The sequence below is a fragment of the Balaenoptera musculus genome, chromosome 7 (assembly GCF_009873245.2).
Source record: "Balaenoptera musculus isolate JJ_BM4_2016_0621 chromosome 7, mBalMus1.pri.v3, whole genome shotgun sequence".
NCBI lineage: Eukaryota > Metazoa > Chordata > Mammalia > Artiodactyla > Balaenopteridae > Balaenoptera > Balaenoptera musculus.
This window is the reverse complement of record NC_045791.1, coordinates 104250750-104275885: the sequence shown is the minus strand read 5'-3', so window position 1 is coordinate 104275885 and position 25136 is coordinate 104250750. Positions and strand designations below refer to the sequence as shown.

General features: G+C 43.7%; 2 protein-coding genes across 27 annotated transcripts in view; one reads left to right on the top strand and one right to left on the bottom strand.

Annotated features, from left to right (window-relative positions):
* The window catches only part of SP140 (SP140 nuclear body protein), a 77678-nt gene extending 77230 nt beyond the window's left edge, over positions 1 to 448 (bottom strand). For 18 of the 19 annotated variants that reach the window (XM_036857150.1, XM_036857154.1, XM_036857151.1 and 15 more), the window contains exon 1: positions 325 to 424. The gene's annotated coding sequence lies outside the window, so the exon portion shown is untranslated. Of the gene's footprint in view, positions 1 to 324 lie in introns of all 19 variants that reach the window. The other variant, XM_036857159.1, reaches the window with a different exon arrangement.
* SP110 (SP110 nuclear body protein) overlaps positions 344 to 25136 on the top strand; it is a 42605-nt gene continuing 17812 nt past the window's right edge. For 5 of the 8 annotated variants that reach the window (XR_005020549.1, XM_036857170.1, XM_036857175.1 and 2 more), the window contains exons 1-13: positions 344 to 572; positions 2890 to 3037; positions 4649 to 4817; positions 6981 to 7247; positions 8681 to 8764; positions 10682 to 10759; positions 12586 to 12654; positions 14620 to 14769; positions 16543 to 16629; positions 17698 to 17751; positions 20165 to 20230; positions 21739 to 21888; positions 24456 to 24524. Coding sequence is in view for 7 of the 8 variants with exons in the window: in XM_036857170.1 (XP_036713065.1) it covers positions 2900 to 3037; positions 4649 to 4817; positions 6981 to 7247; positions 8681 to 8764; positions 10682 to 10759; positions 12586 to 12654; positions 14620 to 14769; positions 16543 to 16629; positions 17698 to 17751; positions 20165 to 20230; positions 21739 to 21888; positions 24456 to 24524 (1381 nt within the window). In the remaining variant the exon portion in view is untranslated. The remainder of the gene's footprint in view (positions 573 to 2889; positions 3038 to 4648; positions 4818 to 6980; positions 7248 to 8680; positions 8765 to 10681; positions 10760 to 12585; positions 12655 to 14619; positions 14770 to 16542; positions 16630 to 17697; positions 17752 to 20164; positions 20231 to 21738; positions 21889 to 24455; positions 24525 to 25136) is intronic. The other 3 variants (XM_036857177.1, XM_036857173.1, XM_036857172.1) reach the window with 2 other exon arrangements.

The window sequence follows — 25136 nt, the reverse complement described above, 5'->3', positions numbered from 1 at the left end:
ATTTCCGAGTCACCGCACCTCCCCTTTGTTTTTTAGTTTGTTTTTTTAAGTTTGATGATTTCTAGTAAATTTATTCAGTCGTGTAACAATCACCATCACCACAATTCAGTTTAGGTTCATTTTCATCACCCCAAAAAGTACAGAAGGAGGACGAGTCCTGGGGAAATAAAAGTGGGGAAGGAGGCAAATAGAAGGTGGATTCCCAGTTCCCGGGGACCCTGGGGCTGGACCCTCTGCCTCCTCCCCTTTGTATCCACCTCCCCAGGATGGGCCCGATAGGCAGCAACCCCCGCCCCCGACCCCCAAATGCCCTGGGAAACTCACGAGTTTCCGGAGGTGGAGGGAGGCTGCAGGAACCGCGTGCGGCCTTGCCTTTAGCTCTGCGCGGTCTGCCCAGTTACTTTCACTTTCCTTTCCTCAGAAGCCTGGCCCTCTCCGTGTGCGGCAAAGCACAGACTTCCTGTTTCGCCCACTGGTATCTCCCTGCCCTTCTCGCAGTCTCCCAGGAGCCATCCCCAGGCAGCCCCTGGACCCGAAAGGGGGCAGGAACAGATAGCAATCTCAGCATCCAGGTGGGTTTTCTTCTCGGCTGCTTTATTCACTTCTGGTGATTGGCTTTTACAGTTAATGTCCTGGCAGCAGCTGCAGGGTGAAACTCAACAGTTTAAACTGTGAGGCTCTTTCTTTGTTAAATAATGTTTTCCAAAGAGGTAGAGAGGGGATATGGGATTTAATAGGAGACTGTTAAAAAGAAGACGGATGAGAAGGGGGAGCAAACACACAGTTCAGTTATTTTTTCCCTGAATTCTAGCCTGGTATGGTGGATGGAACTTGAGATTTGCTCTGTACCTTCCTTGTCCATGCAGAGTGATCCTGCACTCTGCCCCAAAAGGGCAACTCATTCATTGTTCATTGTACCAGTGACTAGAGGTAGTTGGGAAGCCAGTGGGAAAGAGAAAATAAGGAGAGTACATTTAATTTCCTCTAGAGTGTATTAACTTTTAAATATCTTTTCTTTAAGCACATTCATGATAATTTTCTTGAAATAAATTCCCAGAAGTGGAATTTAGGACTCAAGGGAATACATACTTTAGAGTTTTTGGTACTGATTACTAAGTTAACCTCCAGAAAGTTTGGACCTATTTACGTCTTCACCAGGACTGTCTATGATTATTGCTATTATTTTGCTCTTGACCAATTTGATAGGCAAACGTTATTAAATTATTTTTGTTTGCACTGTTCTGACTACTAGTGAGTTACCATGTTTTTTACATATTCATTGTGCATTTGACTCAATTGCCTGTTTATGTCTTTTGCTTTGTTTTTCGTACTGAATGTTTGACTTTGCCTATTCATTTTTCAGACCCTTTTACATAATACAAACCTGAATGCTCATATATAAGACATGGTAAAATGCACTGGTGAGAAATGGGACTTTGGTCAGATGAGCTCTGCCTTGCCACCAAATACCTCAGGCTAGTTACCTAACCTCTCTGTGCTTCATGTTCATCCTTGGCAATCATAACAGATGAAGAATGAGGGCTACGGAGGATGTTCTATTCTGAATGCTGTAGTATAATTAGTCATCCAGGGCCCCTTCCTCTTCTTAGCATGTGACCATTCTGGTGTTTTCTGGCTCTGTGCTGATCTTTGCAATATCCTTCCCCTATGCAGATGGTGAATGGTGGATTCCTTTCCCATCTGTTCTCTATCTTCTAGGATTTCATCACAACTATAGACCCCCTATGGCATCTTCTCTTGTTTTCTAGTACTGTTGTGGATGATTGTTTTTTACAATGTATATTTTTTTCTGTTAACCTTAAGTATTTGGGAATGAGGAGAAAGAGACAGGGGTACTCAATCTGCCACTGGGATTAAATCCCTAGAAATAGTCATTAATTAACAGTTCAACTTTTTCTTCGACACAAAGTGAAGTTGGAAAAATGGGATCCATGTTTGTTTTGTTTTTAAAAAAATCTCTAGATGATCGAATTTTTTGTTAGTGACTCCCTTTTCTTGACAATTTGTCAAGAATATCATAGGTACATTTTCTTCCTATTATAACTTATCGATATTTTCTCATGGCCTACAAATGGTCAAATATTGTAATGTCGCATGGGCATGGAAAACACATGTCTGTTCTGAGATGTGAAATTGATACATAAAATAAATCAGTCAAGTCACCTTTGCTAATCATGCCTTTCACATCCTTCATGTTCTTAGTTATGTCAGGCCTGTTTGTGTGTCAGAGATTGTAGGTGGTTTAATAAAGTTTCTAAATATTATCAGATTTCCATCTTCCTACTCATCTTTGAGCATTCCCTTTTGTGTGAGCATTGCTAGTGTATACTTAAACTGAGTCCCGGCAATCTTGGTTAACTCAGTTCAATGTAGCCACAGACCATAGTACTTAAGACTACACACCTGGAACCAGAAAATTGGAATTCGTCCCTCTCTACCACTTCCAAGTTTTGCAACTTAGGGCGAGTTATTAAACCTCTCTATGTCTCAGCGTCCTTGACAATATAAATAGGTGCAATCCAAACTGAAAGGGTTTTGTGAAGATTGGATAAGTTACTGCATGTGAAACTCTTAGTACACAGTCTGGCATGCAGGAAGCACACGGTAAATAGTAGCTCTATTTAGTACCAGCAGCCCCTTTGGGATTTCAGTGTCACATTGTTGGTCACTTTCAGCTTCTGTTGTTGCTGGGCATTGTCACTGCTTCCTATACCCATGAGTCTTTTTGGCAGATGTGGCTTTTCAGATTGCTAAGGGATGCCTTTGGGACCAGAATGCCTGTCTCGAGATGCCTGTACAACACGGAGAGCAGCTCCCCTAACTCCTCAAAGTCTTTGCTTCTCTATTTTTCTTGTGCATCTTCCGTAGGAGATTCACCATGACCAGGGCCTTGAAAGAGGCTCTTCTACAGCACTTTATACATCAGAAGCTGGAGATTGCTTATGCCATAAACAAGCCATTTCCCTTCTTCGAAGGCCTCCGAGACAACTTCTTCATCACCGAGAGCCTGTACCAGGTAAGTCACATTGACCGCTTTGCCATGGCAACCCAGCCCCCACCAAGGATGCCGGATCATTGAGGTCTCAAACCACAACACCCCCGGGCTTCTAGAATTTGGAAGTTCCAGACAAAAATGGTCATTACCAGGGAAAGAAGGTGTCCAGGGTAGGAGACCTCACACCAGATGGCTTAAAACAAGGAAATGTGTTCTCTCACAGTTCTGGAGGCTAGAAGTCCAAACTCAAGGTGTTGGCTGGGTTGATTCCTTCTCGAGACTCTGAGGGACAGTCCATTCCCTGACTTTCTCCTGTCTTCTGGTGGTGCCAGCAATCCGTGGTAAACCTGGTTCACAGAAACATCACTTAACTCGCTGTTTCCATCTCTTCACTGCCTTCTCCTCTCTGTGTCTTCTCCCTCTCTCTTCTCTTACAAGGACACTCGTCACTGTGATTTAGGGCCCACCGTAATCCAGGATGGTCTCATCTCAAGATCCTTAACTTAATTACATCTGCAAAGACCCTTTTTCCAAATAAGGTCACTTTCACAGGTTTCAAGCGGACATATCTTTGGATATGAGGAGGCACCATTCAACCCACTAAGGGTACCATCCCAACGCTTAAGAGCTTGTGACCCACAGTCCATTCTGATGTGAAGCAAGACAGGCAGTGGGAGATATGGCTATGTGGACAAAAATGGCACTCTTTTCATATAATTTTGGTTGTTTAAAGCATTTCCTGAGCCCCAAGCCCAGAAAAATGCTAGGACTGGTAGAACAATCTTCCCCCAGCCTTGGCCTGGTTGGATCCAACCCTTTTTCAGATCATAACTCAGATGTCACTCCTCAGAGAGGGTCCTTGGCCCACTCATCTAATTAAGACCCCCTCGTTATTCTTCCCCATAGCAATCCATGCTTTCCCTTCATAACACTGCTATCAATAGGAATTGAGTATTTTTTAAATTTGTGTTTATTATTTAACGCCCATCTTCTCCACCTGACAGTGCCCCTCCCCCAACACGGGTAGCACCATGTTGGTCTTATCTGTTGCTAGGTACCCTCGGATAAGCTCACAGAGCCTAGTCATTTCTCAGTAAGTATTTTGTAGTTGATTCTCTCCTGCCATGTTTCTCCTTTTGGCCAACCTCTCATCAGGAGGACTTCTCTGATTTCCCATGTAGGCCATTTCAAGTCCAAGAGAGAAGGAAAGAGAGAGCAGAGGCTAACAAGCAATCCACAGAATTGCCACTTGTGACCAACTCTTAGGTCCATTGCTGAAGAGTCCTGCCCAAAGCCTTGGAGAATTACACAGTAGCAGCCTTTGACTCCACTTTCCTTCCTTAACATTTCTCTCTTCCCTCAAATATACCTAAAATAAGGTTCACAAGAGCCTTATTTTCAAGAATGCTGAATTCCTGTGACTAACCATCCCAATATATATGAAGCTCCAAAAGTAAACATGTGGAACCGTGATTTCTCTATGTTAGAGAATTTGACTATTGACATTTTGCACAAAATTCCTTCTTAAGAGAGCAAAATCACTTTCTTAGAGCTTAGAAAACCACAAGTGTGTAATGAATCTCCATTCCATTTTATAATCATTTATAATAATCCTTTACTCCACTTTTTAAGGAATCTCTGGAAGCCTGTAGAAATCTGGTCCCTTTATCCAGGGTCGTGTACAACATCCTCACTCAACTGGAGAATACGTTTAGTCTGTCATTTCTGGAGTTGTTGTTCAGCCGAATAAACCTGAGTGAATACCCCAACTTGATGACGACTCTCAAGAGCTTCAAAAGGGGTATGAGGCTTCTTGAATAACTTTGGGGCTATAGAAACATGATAGAGGTTGCTACACTAAAAGTTTGGGCTGGTTTTCTGCCTTGTGGAATATGCACTTGAACTGCCCACTTTCTCTTTGGGAAGAGATGGACCATTCTCTCTCACGAGTGTGGCAGGAAAAGCAGCCCCTGGCCCTGGTTCTTTAAGATGAATTTCTAGAGGACACAAATATTTCTGTCTTACCTGTTCTATGAGTTGGGGGGAAATTGTACAATTTAGCATACTGGACAGTCTCTAGGGAAAGGAATGCATAAAGTGACAGAGACCAAGTCTGGCAGAGGGACAAGGAGAGCTAGAGAGGAAGAGAAATGGATAGGGATGGATAATAATAAGTATCTTTTTTTTTGAAGTATGGTTGATATACAATGTTGTGTTAGTCTCAGATGTACAGCAAAGTGACTCAGATATATATATATATATATATATATATATATATTTATATTCTTTTTCAGATTCTTTTCCATTATAGATTATTATAAGATATTGAATATAGTTCCCTGTGCTACACAGTAGGTCCTTGTTGTTGTTTATTTTGGTTTGGTTTGGTTTGGGGTCTTTTTGTTTGTTTGTTTGTTTTTTGAGTGCTTACTATGTGCCAGGCATTATCCCAAGCACTTTATATGATTATCTTATGTCATCTTTAAAACAATCCTATGAAGTCATTATTATCCCCATACGACACATAAGGAAATTAAGGCTCAGAATAACTTTCCCAAAGTTACTTGTCTGTTAAGTGCAGAGCCAAGAGTCCTACTTGGGTCTCCTAATTCCAGGTTCCAAGATTATGATCACTATTTTAAATGAGGACAGCTGGAGGGCAGATTGTAAAGCTAGAGGAGGGAAGAAAGGTAGCTAAAGAGGAAGGAAGGGGAATTGTGGACATAGAGATAGAAAGAGAGGGTATGAGAAAGAAGTAGAGAATGAAGTTCCTTGAGAAAGAGAAAGGGCTGCATAAGTAAAGGAGTATAAAAAGAGCAATGACATTGCTGGGAAGAAAGTAGCAAGAGTAAGAGGAACAGGCAGTAAAATCACTTAGTTTAGTCAAAGTACGTGGTTCATTTATCTGAGAACAACAAGGGAAGGACCGGTAGATCACACTGAATTGTGACATTCTTATTAGTGGAGTTACCACTGTTGACAGCTCGTCATCTGGTCTTTGACATTTTCCCATTAAGAGGCTCCTCCTCAAAGGGAGAAATGATTCCTTGAGCTAAAGGAGCAGCAAAAGAGAAGAGTCCTCCCCGAGGCAGGCACAGCTGCACGTGGGCCTGAGCTCTTGGCAGGATCAGGGCAGTGCTGGGAGAAATATGTGCTCAAAGGCCAGGCTAAGTAAATCTAAGAGTCAGAGGGACCCACACACTGATAGTTACCTCCAACCCACCCCACACCCCCGGCCTGGCTGAGCTCAAGCATCCTTCTGGATCCAACTCTGTGATTTTGTTCTGGGACCCTCTCTAAAATCTGGCCTTACTTTCCTTTTTTTGTTCACTGGTTGAGACAACTTTACTTCTGAAATAAATAGAGTAGAATCATAAAAGAAACCCGACCCTGGCCTTGCAGGGGAACGGCATGCAGAAAGCCCAGGGCCTGGGGTATTGGGGATGGGAGAGAAGTTTGGAGTGGCCAGATCACAGGGTGCAAGGCAAGAAGGCATGGAAACGGAGTCTGCAGAAATGAGCAGAAACCAGAATATAGAGGTCCTAATACACTGTGCGAAGGAATTTGTATTGTCTCTTATTTGCTCCAGGGAGATGTGAGATATTTATTTCTTAAAACAAGGATGACATTTAACATTATAGCATTGTACGTAATTGTCTAAATTCTGAAGCCAACACTAAAGAAAATAAATCCCTGGGTACGAAGTCAATCTCAGCTTCATGTGTGAAACCACTTTGGTATGAGATCAGAGGTGAGAAGCAGTTGTTATAGCACTAAATGTTCAAATCAAACAAAGAAAATCTAAAGGGGCCACAAATGGACGAAGGTGATGATGATTCAGTTCTACGCACCTGTGAGAGAGTGAAAGACTCCACGCCCTTGTCCTATTGAACGTCAAGTATAAAGAAATCCCCTTCTCCAAATAATTCCGAGGTACTAATGTGTGATCCTTCGCCAATCCCAGTTGTCATTTCCAACGGAGGGTGGAGCAGAATCACAACGATTCCTCTCGAAGCCGCAGCCAACCCAGCAGGAAGGAGCTCCCCCTGGGCACTGCTGCCGCTGCCCACCTGCCAACACCCCCCACTGAGCCTCCCGCCCTGCTCACCCAGTGTCAGCAAGCCCGGAACACCTGCCCAGCCCAGCGCTGAGATCCTGCATGAGCAGCCCAGCCCTGCTGGCCTCACCGTGGCTCTCCCCGGAATCATCCAGGAAGGAAGGCTCACTCCAGGTGAGAAACAGACGCTGTCCAACACCTGTGCAGCCCCAGCCTCGGGTGCCTGTGGCCCTAGAACCTCAGGGTCCTGTCTTTTTGATCTACTCCTTCCCGTGCACGCACCACCATACACAGCTCTTTCCAAGAAGGGTGGTGGGCACTGCCAGGGGCCTGGGTAAGCCCCAGAGCCCAGAACACCTGCTTCTCATCCCTAGAAGAGCCCAATCCTTTGCCCTTTGGCCCTTGGTACTCTGCCCGCCCCTGACATTTTTTCCACTCTCCTCGCTGACACCCTGTCCCTGTAACCTGTGATTTTTCTTCTTGTCTTCAATGACCAATGACAACTTGACATCCCAAATAAGTGATGAAAATTCACAAGAGACGCCCAAGCTACCCTGTCCCTGTTCAGGCAGTGTTGCTTGGGGCCGATTTGCCCAGCTCAAGGTGGCTGTGAAGGGAGGACACACACCTACAAGCCAAGAGGGCTGTGGCAGGAGCCCCAGGAAAAAGAACTGGGAGTGACAAGGAAAAAAACTAGAGGGGGGCCGACGCACCAACACGGCTCAGGACCTCTTGTCAGGGATGCCACCACAGCCACTTTGATGCTGTCACGTCCAAGAGCCCTGCCAAACCAACACTCAAAACGCACTGTTCTGAACTGAAAAGTAACTTGTGCAACACACCCACCCTCAGTGCTTACTGACTGCTCACCCTCTGATTACAGGGACCTTTCAGTTTCAACCATATTCATTTTTATATGGTTTGGAGGTTATTGAAATTATTAGAAAAGATGATAAAATGTTTAAAGGTTGCTGGACCTGATTAGCTTCTAAAATTGTGTCATTTATCTCCCCCAACCATCAGGATAAAGGACTTTGATTACATTAAATGTAACTGTGGAATATTATTGGCCGCTGTCAAAAATGGTATCATGGGTTCTGAGCTCTCCAATACCGAGAATAAAGGGCCCTGTTTGGTCCAGATGTTTTCTCCACCCATCTAAAAAATACCATCCAAATAAGGTTAGCATAACCCCAAAGCCAATAACAATGGAAGAGTCCATCTTCTAGATTTTCAAAGGAAAAAAAAAAAGTGTCTGCGTTATTAAATTAGTAAGTGACTGATTGAAAGGAAACGATTGGGGAATTCCCTGGCAGTCCAGTGGTTAAGACTTGGCGCGTTCACTGCAATGGGCCCAAGTTCGATCCCTTTTTGGGGAACTAAGATTCCGCAAGCCACACAACACAGCCAAAAAAGAAAAAAAGAAAAAAAAAGAAAGAAAGAAAGGAAATAATTGTTCCCTGTCCCCCTCCCCCACCCTCGAGGGGCCTTGGTGTTTGGTTGGCCCATCATTTTTACCTGCTGGAATAGATTGTTCTTGTTCCTCCCACTTCTGGTTCCTGCTCTTGGGTCCTCGGATCTGAAATACCTTTTCTCCCTCTACTCAGTGTCCAGTGACAACCTGATTCCCCAAATAAAAGATAAAGAAGACACTCAAGAGATGTCCTGCGCTGCATCAGGCCCCGTACCAGGTAATCTTGATTTGGACAACTTAGGCTCACCTTAGCTTTCGCATCTCCCACGAGGAGAAGCCATTTGGATCATCCAGGCACGGGCTTCTCCTCTCTGCTCTCCATCACCATCTTGGCCCAGATCCTGCTGCTCAGCCCGTCCTCGGGAGCTTGGAAAGGGAGAGAGAGTCCCTGGGGAGGGCGAGGGGGACAGGTCTGGGAAAGGTGGACCAGGAGACGGCACTGAGGGCAAGGGACAGGAGCCCCATTAGTACTTGCCCAGCTGAAGCCAAATCCAGCCTCTATACCCAGACATGGAATTATATCTCGGAGACAGAGTTTTGGGTGAAGCAGAAAAGAATAGTTTTATTGCTTTGCCAGGCAAATGGGGCCACAGCAGGTTAGTGCCCTCAAAACTGTGTGTCCCAACTTGGAGGGGGTAGTGAGAAGTTTCATAGTAATAGTTCAAAGGGGGCGTGATCAGCTCGTGGACCTTCTTCTGATTGGTTGGTGGTGACGTAAGTGGGAGTCAGCATCTTCAACCTTCTGGCTTCAACCGGTCTGGGGTCTGCGTGCTTGTGGGCAACATCCCGTTAACTTCTTCCACCTGGTGGGGGTTTCAGTTTCTGCAAAACAGCTCAAAGCTACTCTTATGCGTATCCCTTGAGGGGGAACCAGGACCCTGCCCCAAGGCTGCACTATTGTTTCTTTCACCCGGTCCTCCCTTGTCTCCACATCCCCTCCCTTCCCTAATTAGCATCTGTTTGAACCTGCTGGTTGGAACTCAGGGAAGGTCATGGAGGCTGAATGAAGCCTATTTCCTATAATCAAGAAATGGGGGACACAGAAAGGCTTTTGTGCCCACGAGCCCCACAGTGTCCTGCTCAGTATCATGACCTGGACTCCAAACACCCCTAAGGGGTCTGCAAAGGGAGAACATTCATCTGCCAGGAGGCAATGTGGTGGGAACCCTGGGGAAAGGGTCATGGCAGGACTATTAGACTCAGCCACTCTCTGAGGCCACTTCAAGAAGGTAAAGGTCCAAACTGCTGCATCAAAATGCAAAGCAAACAAAAACACTGAATTGGTGCTCCAGACACGGATGGTCCTCCTTCCCAGCCCTCACCCTGACTGGGGGAACTTTCACATTCAACCCTCATCATTTTTACATCATTTGGATTTTTAAGATATTTAAATAATTTGAAATGAAATAAATCATTTTTAAAGTCTAACGACTGCTTGCTAGCTGCCTCAGTTAGCTATTCCTATGTAAGATGGAATTTGAAACAGATCTCACAGCTTTGTGTAAACAAGGAAGTGACTGCCTTTTGTGAGATGGGTCTTTATCTGTCATGGCTTCAAGTCCTTCTGTCTTTCTTCGTGCAGCAAAAGCTAGAGGGACTTTGTATATTCTTGCTGCTAGCAAGTGCTGGCAAGTACAAGCTGACCCCTGCTTTCTTCGACAGCAAATAGGTGGAAATACATAGGGCATTTAACCTCCTTCACTATTTCTCAAGATGAAATAATCACAGATACAGCAGTTTAGAAAGATCACATCACAGACATCTGAGCAATAGCATGTACTTTTCATATGGCAAAAGCATTCATCCTCATTGTGGCCGTCAGAATTCAAGACCACCACGCACACTAGCTGCTGAGAGCCTTTGTACTTCTCTTCCACTGAGAAAGGGAAACCTTTCTAAAGGGCTCAAACTGAGCCCTCCTCTGCGAGGCGGTTGTTCCCTGGTTCACTGTGATAATCACACAGGTAGCAGTAATCACAAGTTGATCAAACCAAGGCAGAGCCAGGGAACCCTGGCGAGTCCCCAGACCTGTGCTGTAGGTGCTCTCCACCCTCTGGCTCTCCCACCAATCTCCCTCAGCACTTTCTCGTCAGCCTGTGCTGAGCTCTAAAGTGAATTATATATTTTTTGTCAGTGATAAGAGACGATGCTCCTGAACCAAGTGACCCAAAGGAGCTCCAGGAGGCATCCAGGGCACCTCCCAGCAAGAAAGGTAAGGATTGCCTTTCTCCTGAAGATCTCAGGAGGGTGAATTTGGAGCTGCATCTTATCATAAGCACCCACTAGGTGATTATAGTCATCGTGCCCAATACAGTTTGTTTCCCATTCACTGCGTCTTCCTCTAAGGCCTTCATGAAAATTATAGGGAAACGAGAAGGCATTTAGGGCCATTGAAATATGCACCCATCGGAATTGTTTGTTCTGAAACCATCGAGGTCTCCCACACACACACGACTTCTTATAAGGTTAGTCACACTTCCCTCTTTAACTGAAAGTTGGTTCCCCAAGAGGACTCTGCTTCCTCTTAAGACATGGCTGCATATTTTCTGCTGCCCCTCACCCCGTGGCTGAAGGCAGGTTTGATGCCACCCCTTGCTACACATTGCCCCACCCGGCCCCTTGCTCCCCATCCCCTCCTTTGAGGCTTAGCCATTCAAGTGAAATGCTCACTCCCTTTTCATCACTATCTGTTGACTTCCCCACTGCTCCCTGGAAGAACTCAAGGCTGACTTAGAGTCTTTCTGTCACTTCAAGTCCTGCCATCATCCGGGACATCTTCAAGGTACATGTGGATAACAGACCCATCCAATATTCTGACCTCTCAAATCCTTCTTCTGCTTATTTCCAGTGACCTTTTCTCCCCACCCATTCTTGCCCTCCCAAACCCAAAGGTGATACACAGGCCTTTTCATCATTTAAACCTGGCTCAACTTCCCAATAGTTAATATGAGATTTCCTTTTTTTTTTTTTTGACACTTAGTGCTTGAAATTTGCTCCTTCTATAACTATTGTTCAACTTCTGATCTCTCCTTCTCAGCCCAATCTATAAACATGAATTCAAAAATATCCCTCCCTGATTTCTTCCTTACAATTTGTTTCCTCTGCAGCTGTCCTTCAGTCTCATTTGGGTGACCAGTCCACTGGCCTTTCTCTTCTCCAATCCATCATCTGCATTTCTTTCATGACCCTTCTTACCAGTTCAGAGTTGAAGATCCGTCGTTTCAGTAACCTTCTGCTATCTTCACCTGCCGTGCCTCTCTGTCTTTTCCTAGAACTCTCTGGCAGATGTTCGAGGAAACTATTGTCTGCTTCCCGCACACTGCATTTGAAATCAGGCACTGCTGGGGAGAGGCACACAGCTGAGCAGTGCGTACCCACTGTGTCTTCGTGATTCCAGCACAAACGACCCCTCCACACGGCGTCACAGCTCCACTTCCTGTGACAATCCTTTCAAACCTTGAGCAATTTTTTTCAAACCTCTGATGCCTCACTGCCCCCTTTTTTGCATAACAGATGACCTTTCCTCCTGTTTCATAGAAAAAATCAGATGGGAGTTCCGTCACTTCCTGCTCCCACCCTGCAAACCCCAACTGCATCTTTCCTCTCCTTTCCAGTTCCTTCTTTTTCTCCAAGGCAATCCTTCCACCTCTTCTGACAGTATCCATGGTCCCTTCTCTTCCCTGAGAATTCAGCATCTCCCTCTCACAAGGACATTCATTCAGCCAATGCCCAAGCCTATCACAGTTCATAACAGGAACTTTCTCTTGATCCTCATCTCACTTCAGCAGCCTCCATAGCTCTCCCCTCCGTTTCACAACCAAACTTCTAGAAATGAGTTACCTAAACTTATTGTCTCCATTTCTTCACTTCTCTCTCTCCTCTGCCACTTTAGAATTTCAGCATCACCTAAGGTCGCCAATGGCCTCCTGGCCACTGTGGTTTGAGGACCCAAAGTTAAAGCTAAAAATTGTTGACATATGAGGTTAGTAGATCAATGTTTTTAGCTAATAAAAGATGATCTGTATCTTTTCTTTTTAGGAAAGAAGAGAAAAAGAAATATCTGGTTAACCTCAAAGAAGAGACGCCAGAAGAAAAGCCCCCCGAGAGGTAAGATGAGAGCACCAGAGGGGGCTGGAGGCTAGAGACAGTTCACCCTTGTCAGCCAAGATGTGGGAGGTGGGATTTTATTCTAAATGCAATGGGGAGCCACTGAAGAGATCTAATCAGTGAAGTGACGTGATCCAATTTTAAACGGCGAGACCAACATTGGTGTTACATAAAGAATGAATTGGAAATAGAAAAGAATGAAAAGAGGGCAACCCCTTGGGGGGGCAGGTGCCATGGGAGTTGATAGTAGCCTGGTTTCAGATCTGTCAGCGGAGATAGAAGAAGAGGGTCTACTCAAGATTAGTTGAAGGTAGAGTTGATGAGACTTGGTAAATTGGAAGCTGAGGTTGAGAGAGAGAAATCAAGCCTTGCTCTTCAATTTCTGGCTTAAATGGCTGGGTGAATGGTGATGCCGTTGCTGAGAAAGGATGCAAATATATTGGGAGGAAATTTTTAGAATTCAATTTTTGACCTGCTCGTTTCTAGATTTGTGCTAACCTTCTATGCATGTGTGCCAGTTATGTGCTTTGTCAAGTACTGTGAGGCTCTGAGATATTACCCCCTCTTGCAGAGTGATGTTCTTCATATATATGAATATTGCAGAAACACAAAGCACCTGGGTCAGGGAAAAGAATTCTTTATTGATGTTCACAACCAGCTCAACACGGCAGCATTTTTCCCCCACATGCAGACCCACAGGCTCGAGAAGAGAGCTGATGAAATCTTTCTGTGTGAGTGGCAGATTATACCCTATAGACACAGGAGAAAGAATGATGGATTTTCTGCCCTGTTTACATACAGGACAAGGACAGCCATGCTCTCCTCCTGAAAAGAGAAAAAATTTTTTTTGCTGCTTTGCGATAAGACTGAAAAGATCCAGGTCCTCACCCTAATTTGGGAGAATTTAAATGCCTCTTTCCAAGAGGCAGAGAAACCCCAGGTGTCTCCAGCTTTTACTAAAGATGTGTCCAAGTTCTGGGCTTCATCCCCTTTGACATGTAAATACCTAGGGATAGAGTGCTCCAGTATCCCTGGTACTTTGGCACTTAACCTAGGAACCTAGCCCTGGCTGTAACCCTTTGGCCATGTCAGGAGATGAGAAGTTTTATTACCTTTTTGGATTAAACAGCAATTAACTAGCTACAGATTTATTTCCTATGGTATATGAAAAGTGAAATAATTCTAGGGGAAGTGAAAGCAAACATCCCCTATCTTTATACTGTATACACTTTTGTGTCTCAGGAGGCTCGGGCTTTTTACAGAAGCACTGAGAAATCAAGGAAACTTAATTTCCCCACAGCATGCCAATTTGGCACACTCAATAAAAAATCTGGTCCAAAGATACAAATGTAAAATTCATTGGCAGAATAAAGGGAGAAGAGAACCCTAACGCTAACACCCACCCCCCTCACCTCCTGGCATTGCAAATCCTGTAGGTCCCAGCCTCACTCCCCATTGCAGGGCCCCTGCCTCTCAATTCTTTGATACCTTGCACTTTCCCTACTAGAGGCACCCAGGGACCCCTGGATCTCTCCTGTCTCCTGTATCACACACAGGCCCTAGGGAACCTGGAAAAGTGCTTTACAAGACTCCTCCTCTGCTGCAACAGACCATCTGGCCATGTTTACTTGGATGTGGCACTTTCTGGCAGCAGGGGTCTCAAGCCAGGAAACAGGAAATCAGCCCCAGTGCTCTGGGATTCCCCCAAATTTATCTGATTGATTTCAAAAGGTTGCACAGAGAGCGAGAGCAGATGGTGAGTCTGGGGGCGGGGGAGGGGGAAAGAAAGGTGTACACAAGAAAAAATATATAATTACAGAGAAATCACAGGAGAAAAGTGAGGCACAGGGGTATAGAGATCTCAAAGTGAGGGGGCTGGAAGTGTGAGAAGGAGGTCACTGTTGGGGGAGGAGGAGGGCCACTGGGACCCCGATGAAAACTACTCACAGATCACTGTTTGGCCAGGGGCAGCCTTACCTGGGCATGGAACCCAAAAGACGCTCCAAGTGGCAGAGCAGGTGACTCACAGGGAGGACGACTCAACCAGGAACACAAAGGTCACGACAAGAGCAAAAAAGAGAAGGACAGAATGTGCCCAAACGCCTGCACCAGAGGGTAAGGCTGGTGATGGAATTTGTCATCTGAATGCTCAGCGTGGGAGGGTCTCTCCTGCAGCCCACAATCAACCAATTACCTATTACCATAAATAACATATTTTTATGAAAAATAAATATATTTTTCAAATAAAAAAATTAGGTGAGTGGTATCATTGTACATTTTTGCAAATCTCTTTAACGTCTACCTTAATCAAAGATGGCTGCATTCTTCAAAAAAAAAAAACATTTTTTCACTATCTTTTCCATGTGCTTCCTTAATATTTTTGTATATATCTTCATTGTATTATATTGAAAGCTGAGAGGGAACATTTTTAATAGCATCAATCTATATCTTGTTAACAATTGCTTTCTATTTTTAAAGGTTCTTTTGAAATTTTTTTCTTTTTTTTTAATTGAAATATGTTTGATGTACAGTATTATGTTAATTTCAGGTACACTATATAGTGGTTTGACATTTGCATACACCGTGAAATGATTACCACAATAAGTCTAGTAAGAATCTGTCCCCATACAAAGTTATTACAATATAATTGACCTTATTTCTTATGCTGGATATTATATCCCCATAGCTTATTTATTTTATAACTGGATGTTTGTTTTGGGTTGGCCAAAAAGTTTGTTCAGGTATTTTCTTAACATCTTACAGGAAACCCGAACAAACTTTTTGGCCAGCCCAATACCTCTTTATCTCCTTTACCTATCCCCCGCTCCCCCACCTCCACCATCAAGGACAGCTGGGTTCTTATCCCTGCTTCTGTATTCAGTCAGTTGTGATTTGTTGCTTTGGTTGAAGCATAGGAAGAAAATCAGCCTCACACAGATCTGTAGCTGAAAAAGGTGGAGTATTTTAACAGTCTTTTGAGATATCTGTGGATATTCACTTTTGATACTACACAAAAACTCAACAAGGGATAGTTTCTTAAAGGTTAGGTGTAACATAGAGTCTGAGACCATATACTCTGTTGTAATAAAATGTCTTATGCTATCTTGTGTTTTGAGTGGATCTTCTACTCATGCCAGATTTTATACTATCATAAACAATTAGAAAATTGTGGTTCACTTAATTTTACAGTGAGCTTGCAACTCAAACAATCACTTGAGTATTAGTCTTGAGACAACATGGTACTTCAAGATGCAGCAAACTGCTTTACATGTTCTACCCAGTTTTTTACATATGCTATTAAAAAGATGTGTCCTTAAGGGTAGAAATTTAATTAAATTAATAATTTTAACTGTTTCATCAAGAACATTCTTAAATGAAACTGGCTTTTTTTTTCCATGTTGAGTAAGTGGTAGTGAAGAATGCAATGCCACCTTCTAAGGTCTGGGGACATGGCTTTGATTTGTACTGAGGCACCAGCATTTTTACCTGCCTTGGCTCTTGCTTCATCTGTGCAAAAGTCAACATAGCAAAAAAAGGCAAAGAACATCTAATTATAAAAACAATTCTGACCTTGAAGATCTCCTGAAAGTGTTGCCGGGACTCCCGGAAACCTCTGGTCCAGGGGCTCAGATGACTGCCCCCCACTGGACGTTCCATTAGTGGAGGGACCACTGCTTACCAGCCTTGCTCTGCTCCTCCCCTGAGTGGCAGACAGGACCAGCGGTAGAATTATTCTCAGGAGGTAGTCGCAGGGTCTCATCAGGACCGGAACCTCCAGCCTTCAGCCCCAGAGTGTGCAAGGTCCTTCCTGGGTCTCTGGGAGATTCTGCAGGGACTTTCCAGAGGGCATTTACTGAGATATAAGATGAATGTTGCTTCTTTTTTCAGAGGTCAGTGATGGCACTTCAGAGATGAATGGAGGAAAGAGACCCCAGGAGCCACCCAGCACACCACCAAGACTCACCCACGGTAAAGGTGAGGGATTGCAAGTCTCTCAGTATGGTCATCAGGAGCCCAAACTTAGAGCTGTTTCACTCTGAGTCAGAGTTTCTCAGCCATTTTTTCATTACCACTGCTCCAGGGAGCCCATTTAGATATTTTTTTCTAATCATGAACCCTACCCCCCAGGATATTTCAATACCACAAGTATACTATATATCCATTTCTGTACTGGATATATTTATTTGTGCTTTATACATAAAAAGAGTAAGTTTTTTTCACCCCCAAGAACCAATTCTGGGGCAACTTACCACTGCCAAGTATTCATGCTCTAAGTATATTCATGGTACTTTATTGCAGTGCCAAGCCATCCAGGTTTTTCCTAAGATCCCAATCTCCATGTTTCTCACATGACCTTTCTGTGAAAATTGAAATGAGAACAGCTGATCATAAACACAAATGTAATACTATGACTGAGCCCGAGCTTCTGACATTGTTGTGGGCAAACGCTGGACAAATGGTGCATGTTAATTCACTCCTCACCGTGGCTACTGTTACTCACATTGTTACTGTTATCCTCGGAGGGAAAAGAAAAGCAGAGCATTCTTCTGTTTGCTGGTAATTCAGTCACTGTGTCACATCTTCACAGAACTCCCACAGAACAAATGTGACTTTCAAATGACAAATATCTCATTACTGTCAGAAAGAATGAATTACATTTGACCATATTAAAATACAAACTATCATTTTTAACAAGTTTTTCCTGCATTACACTGACTCATACAATGTATATTTCTAATTTTATCCTGAATAATATATTTTATTTTCACGACCACCTTTGGAGAAAGTTGAATGATTTATTCAAATTTGAGATGTAAAGGATTAATGGGTTTTCCCAAGATCCTGTGGATAAAGGCTGGCTGGCACAGGACTAGCATCTTGGTCCCTAGAACCCTCTTCAGGAGCCATCATTCTCCTTTATAATGAAAGGTATAGAATTAATACTGTCAAAGCTTTACCAACTCAGTATTGTCTGAAATGAATGTGGTCACAAAACGTAAAGATTGCTTATTTAAAAATCACTTTCTTTCTCATACCTTCTAGATCCCATGGATAAGGGAAGCAAACTGCCTTTGGGAAAATCTCCTGGGGAAAAACGTAAGTGTAAAGAACTTATTTGGTCTCTATTAGCATGGGTTTGATATTATTTGTATTGGTTTTTATGCCCTTCGGGCTACAAAAGACATCTAAGCCAGAAAAAGATGTGTGCTTTTTTACAGATGTGTGCTTTTTTCAACATAGAAATTTTTTCATACTATAAAAGCAATATGCTGTAGCCTTTGAAATTAGCTTGCTGTGTGTGACAGAAAACCGCATCATCCCCCCAAAAATAGTGGCTGAAATTAGAGAGCTTATTTCTCTCTCGTACAGAAGTAGGTGGTCAGGGCTGGTGCCATACGCAGCTCATTCTGGCTGTTGCTCCCTCAGCCTCAGCATGCAGTATCCCCTTCACTGGGGTCCAGCCAGCAAGTGTGCATTCCATCCGAAGGAAAGAGGCAAGGTCAAGGAGAGGCATGCCTCCTCCCCCGAAGGACACTATCTGTATGTTGCATTTAGTAATTCTGTTACCATTTCACTGCCAGGACGAGTTACATGGTCACACCTGACTGCAAAGGAGGCTGGGTAATGCAGTCTTTATTTTAGAAGGACAAGTATCCAGCTCCAAATCAGCAGCTTTACTACTAAGGAAAAGGAAAGAACGGAGAAAGAGGAACAACCAGCCCTGCACACTGTGTGGTGGGCGGTACTACCACTCTCCACTATTTCCGGTTCTCCTCCCCTTCCCAGACACTTGGAAAGCTGCATTTCCCAGCTCCTTGCAGGAGACAGCGCCATGATACTAGTTCTGACCGAGGAGCTGGTGAGATGGGTGTCACTCCTGAGTCAAAACGCACGAGATACTGCTTAGCTCTTCACACTTTCTTCCCCTGATTGTAGAAGCGTGTGGAAGAGGGAGGTCGCAAAAGGCCAAGCAGTGTGGATCTCAGCACCACTCATAGCGGACAGCTGCCCTGGAGACCCCCTCCACGTCCTGCAGAGAACTCTGCATGACAGAGAAATACACTGTTGCATGTTAAGCCACCAAGATCTGCTTTTGCTTGTACTGCAGCGTAGCCTCTCCTGCCCTGCCCGATACAATGTTCCTCATAAAATCTGCAAACAGTACAGAAAGTTATTAATCAGGAATTTAAACACCTATTTAATCTCCTTCCCCCACCTTATTTTTATAACTTACAACAACACATACATTCTCATATATATGTATTCTTTATATGTATACATTCTTTATGTATATATATACATGCTCATACTACATAGTCTATCCTATAAACACTTTTTTCATTATTGTGTGATTAACAATTTGTTTCAATAATAACCTGTTGGTAGTAAGTTAGGCTATATCCAATTGTTATCTGAAAATAGAAATCATATTGTGTGTGTTGGTATCTTTGCACACTTGTCCAATAATTTCCTCAGAATTAATTTCTAAATGCGAGATTACTTGGTTAGAGTCTGTATATCTTAAATTTCATATTTGTTACCAAACTGTTCTCCAGAAAATGTATTTGTTTACATTTCCTTTAATAACACACGAGTGTTCATTAACTACATCCTCATCAACCCAGACATGATAAAACTTTTTAAAAGTTTGGGTATAATTAAAACTAAACAATGCATTGTCAGGGGATTATTGGTGATCTAAAGATGCTTTTTAGGGACGTCCCTGGCAGTCCAGTGGTTAAGACTTCGCTTTCCAGTGCAGGGGGTGCAGGTTCGATCCCTTGTGGGGGAGCTAAGATCCCACATGCCTTGGGGCAAAAAAAACCCTAAAACATAAAACAGAAGCAATGTTGTAACAAATTGAACAAAGACGTTAAAAAAATGGTCCACATAAAAAAAAACTTAAAAAAAAAGACACTTTTAAAATAAATGTGTCATTTGTATTTCCTCTTACAGCACTTCCAATTTATGCTTTTTGCCCACTTTCCTAGTGTACTATTCATCTTTTGCTTTATCTATTAAGGGTAGTAACCCCCTAATGTTACATCTATTGCAATTTTCCCCTTTTTTATTTTAATATTGTGTGGATGTTTTTTGAAGTATGTGCATTTAAATTTTTTAAGCAGTCAAATTTGTTCATCTTTTACCTTTACAATTTGGGTCCTTGGCTAAGGACCTTCCTTCTTTGGCTAAGAAGATCTTTTATATCTATGGCTTATAACAATCTCTCTATATTTTCTTCTACTCTTGAAAAAACTGGTTATTAATTAGAAAATGATATATTTTAATGTTAATAATTTAGTATATCTCTATTACTTCTTTATTCAGTCCTTTTTCATTTCCGAGTACTTTCTTCACATAGGTCTCCTGGTTTTCTTGCCTCCCCAAAGTGATGGGAAGATAGAAAAAATTTTACTTAAAAAGTATTGATGTTTCAAGCTTGTAGATCAATATATATAGATCAATATATATATATAATCATAAGAGATGATTTTCTTTTCTGTTTTAGGAAGGAAGAGAAAAATACATAGCTGGTCAAGTTCAAAAAAAAGACAGAAAAAAAGTCTCCCAAGAGGTAAGCAAGAAGGGTGAAGTTGTCATTCCCTTGGTATTCATCAGGGTTCTTCTCTCCAGCCACACGGCCACCCGGGTGTCACTAGAGCACGGCCAGCCCCATCTCGACCCCTAGGTCATCCCATCAAAGGCTCCTCCTCACAAAAGGAGAACCATGTTGATTCCAACAGGCTTCTTTTCTCTTATCATTGGGAAGGAATGGGGTGGAGGTGAACAGGAGGCATCCGTCAGTCTTGAGATTAGGACTGTGTCCAGTGCAAGTTCAGAGCCAGGAAGAATAGACAAAGCAAACCTGAATGTGCAGGCAGGATTCGGACTCCCAATCCCAAACTGGAGTTAGATTTGTTGTCACGGAGTGTTCAAAACCACCTGAAGTGATGCTTAGCATGCATTGACTCCATGCATGAAAATCATGTTATTTGCAGTACAAGAAACAAAAATGTACGTAACTCTGCCTTTTTCTGGATCCTCTGCTTTATTCCTTTTTGTGCTCATCACCTTTTCTCCTTCTCCTCTGCGTTCTCTTCCTCTTCGCCTTCCCCTCTCCTTTCTCCTTCTTTTTGCTTTAGTTCAAGGTGTGCCAGTCGGCGGGGATTCCCTTGGATTTCCAGCCCTTGAATGCAGCACCCTGAGAGGGAATCTCCTGTCAGCCCCCAAACATGAATCATGACATGCGTTCCACTGCTTTGGACATTCCCCAAATTTTTCTGTTTGTTTCCAACACCCCTCAATCTTGGGGTTTAACCTGGGAGGGGACTAGGACCTCCTTGAATCGCCCTTCTCCTCCTCTTGTCACTTTCTCTCAGTCCCCAGCGCCACTGTCTCCTTGTCATATGCTGAGTTCTCTCCACCAACGACTTCTAGGAAAACTTGACACTCAGACCTCTAAGCTTCTCCTGTGGGTATATAAAGGTAATTTTTGAAGCAAAGAAATCTCTTTCACTCTCAACAAATTTGTGTTTCAAGATTTAGTGTAGCATCTCCAAAACGGCCTCAGCTGAGCGGTTTCTTCTCAGATCTAGCCAGCATCTGCCCCTTCCCTGAAATTTATTGATTTAATAATTAGGGAACCCTGGACATTACAATTTATAAGGGTGAAAAATACATAATTCGAATATTTTCTAAAATATGCTGCCTGTTACACATTCATTCCACAGAGATGAATTGAGCTGAGGGGTGTGCTGGCACATGTCCTAGGTTCTGAGGACTCAGCAGTGAGCAAAACAGAAAAATCCCTACCCTCATGGGGCTTAGATTCTCACTGATACACATGTAATTAATAGTCAGAAAGAGAAGTTGAAGGGGGAAAAGAGAAACAGGAGTTTGGGGGAGAAAGAAAGATACCCACAAGAGAAGAGAGGAGTAACTATGGAGAAATAGCAAGGTGAAAGTGAGGCAGTGGGTACAGAGATCTCAAAGTGGGGGGACTCGGAGTGTGAGAAGATTCGGGGAGGAGGAGGGCCACTGGGACCCCAAGTAAAACTCTTTGCAAATCGCTCTTTGGCCCAGGGTCAGCCTTACCTGGACGCAGAACCCAAGAGATGCTCCAAGGGGTGGACCAGGTGACTGAAAGGAAGAACGGCTCAACCAGAAGTTCGAAGGTCATGACACAGGCCCAGAAAGCAAGGGCTGAACGTGCCCAAAAGCCTGCACCAGAAAGTAAGGCTGGCGATGGAATTTGTCACCTGAATGCTCAGTGTGGGAGGGGCTCCCGTGGAGCAGACACGGGGTGACGCAGGGGCATAAAGTTACTAGTAGAAGGAGGGAGGGGGCGGACGAATGGGCGAGAAGACAGAGCAAGAATCTCTTGGTCTGGGGGTGGCTGTTGGGAGAGGTAACTGTGTTCTCAGGGTGCAGGTCGCCTCAGCTGTGCCCTGCAGAACCCATCCCCACTCCCCTGGGTCTACTGTTCACATTTCTGTCAGCAGAGCCACCTCTCGTCCACGGAGTCTGGGGGCTCCTCTCTGATTCGGGCCGATCCAGTGACGGGAGTGGCATCAGACTTCGAAGTGGACACATTCTCTGTCTTATTTCTTAATGGTTTATTTCTGGAAGTGAAGTAGATTGGTCAGTGGGTCTGCATATTTAAAATTATCCCATACTGGAAATTCCCTGGCGGTCCAGTGGTTAGGATTCTGTGCTCTCACTCCCGAGGGCCCGGGTTCAGTCCGTGGTCGGGGAAATAAAATCCCACAAGCGTCAAGGCCAAAAAAATAAAATAAAATAAAATAATAAAATAAACTAATTCCACATTGATGATCAGATTGTTGCCAGTTTAGACCCCCATGAATGCAGTGTGGACACCCTCTTCCCTACATCTTCACAAACACCAGAAATAACAAGACTTTTCTGTTTGCCAAACATAGAGGCCAAGAGTGATAGTCCGCCAGTGTTTTCCTTGGAATTTCTTTGTGCTCTGTGAGTGGTTAAATACGCTTTCGAAGGTCGCAGTACTGCTCACCAACATCTCAGAAGGTCACACACCCCTGCCCTGTGGACTCAGGAATGGCCTCGTGACTTGGCCAAAGAAACGTGGATGGAAGTGAGAGGGCTACTTCCAAGCCAAAGCTTGAAGAACTTTTTCTAAAAAGGGCCAGAGAGTGAATAATTTAGGCTTTGCTGGCCATAAAGTCTCTACTGCAACTATTCAACGCTGTCATTGTAGCATGAAAGCAGCAGAGACAAAAATATAAGCAAGTGGGCCTGGCTGTGCTCTAATAAAATGTTAATACCAAAACAGGCATTGGGGGCCTCCCTGGTGGCACAGTGGTTAAGAATCCACCTGCCAATGCAGGGGACACGGGTTCAAGCCCTGGCCTGGGAAGATCCACATGCGGCAGAGCTACTAAGCCCGTGCGCCACAACTACTGAGCCTGCGCTCTAGAGCCCGTGAGCCACAACTACTGAGCCCACATGCTGCAACTACTGAAGCCCGGCGTGCCTAGAGCCCGTGCCCTGCAACAAGAGAAGCCACTGCAGTGAGAAGCCCATGCACCGCAATGAAGAGTAGCCCCTGCTCACCGCAACCAGAGGAAGCCCATGCACAGCAACAAAGACCCAAAGCAGCCAAAAATAAAAATAAAAAATAAATACGTTTATTAAAAAAGAAAAACCGGCATTGGGCTGACTTGGCCCTTGGGCCGTAGTTTGCTGACACCTATAATACACCACTGAGATTTAGGAGGATCATAAATGACTACAGCATTATCTAGCCTATATTTACTAAGATGCCTGTTTTTTAAATAAATTTTTCTTCAGAATGTTTTCTTTTGAAGGTCCCCTATTCATATTTGCCTATTTTTAATATATGACTCTTCTTTTTTTGTTGTTTAATCAGTTTGGGAGATTAACCCCTTGTTGCTGCAATTTTCTTATTTTGTTTTTGTCTTTTAACTTACTTGAGAAGTTTTTGGCTGTGGAGGGTTTAGATTTTTTTGGTTTGGTTTGGTTTTTGGGTTTTTTTGGCCATGCTGTGTGGCTTGTGGGATCTTAGTTCCCGGACCAGGGATTGAACCTGGGCCCACGGCAGTGAAAGCGTGGCGTTCTAACCACTGGACCGCCAGGGAATTCCCAAGAGTATTTAATATTTAGATATAGGCACATCAGTTTATTTTTTCCAGTATGGTTTATGTCAAAGTTTCTCAACTTTTGCACTGTTGTTATTTGGGGCCGGTTAATTCTTGGTTGCAGAGGCTGTGCTATGCATTGTGACACGTTCAGCAGCACCCCTGGCGTCCACCTATCAGACGGTGGTAGCGCCCACCTCCCAGGCTGGCAAAAAGATTTCCTAACATTTCCAAATATCCTCTGGGGGCAAAATCACCCATCATTGAGAATCACTGCTTTATGCCCTGTACTTCTGCCTTAAAAAGCCCTTTCTATGTAATATTTATAAGGCTACATCCTTTGTTTACTTCTAGTGTTTGTATTAAGTGTATATATATATATATATATATATATATATAATATATTGTTATATGTTATATTAATATATATTAATTTGTGAAAATTTGGCTTCTGTAATACTTTTAACCTTCCCATCTATTACCTTGAGCTTGCTATATTTTTTTTGGTCAATGCTATAATTTTTCTTTCATAAGGACTCCTGTCTCTCTTGCTCTCCAAACTGGTAGAAAGACAGAAAAAATTACTTTGAGATAGTGACGTATAAAGCACGTAAATCTATGTTTCCAGTTATAAATGACTATTAATTGTTTTCCTTTTAGAAAAGAAAAGGATAAAAGATGTCCGTTCAAGTGCAAAAACAAGTTGTCAGAGAAATATTCGCATTAAGGGTAAGTAAGTGAGAGGCAGGGCCTCGCCCTCAGGCTCCCCAGGGCCCTGGCCTGCTGTGGTGGTCAGGGGTGCAGGCCTGGTCTCTGGGGTGAGCACCCAGTTGCTTCTGCCCCTCTGCGCTCTGCTGTGTCTCTTGGGGACACAATCCTCCTCTCCCTCCTCCTCATCCTCCCCCTCCTCCTCCTCTCCTTGAATTCATTTTCCCTCTCCTTTTTGTTTTAAAGAATTGCCATATTTTTAAAATATTTATTTATTCATTTATTTGGTTGCGCTGGGTGTTAGTTACAGCAGGCGGGTTCCTTAGTTGCAGCTTGCGGGCTCCTTAGTTGTGGCACGAGAGCTACTAGTTGCGCCATGAATGTGGGATCTAGTTCCCTGACCAAGGATCGAACATGGGCCCCCTGCATTGGGAGCGTGGTGTCTTATCCACTGTGCCAATGGGGACGTCCCTCCCTCTGCTTTTATAACATACTTCTTGGGCATTATCTCTTGTCACTCCCCCTTCCCTCTTTAGACGCCAGCCACACTGGCCTTTTTTCCCCATTAACTTATTACTGAAGTATAACAGGTGCTACCCAAGCTGGGGCCCACAGACTGGTGACATCTACAAG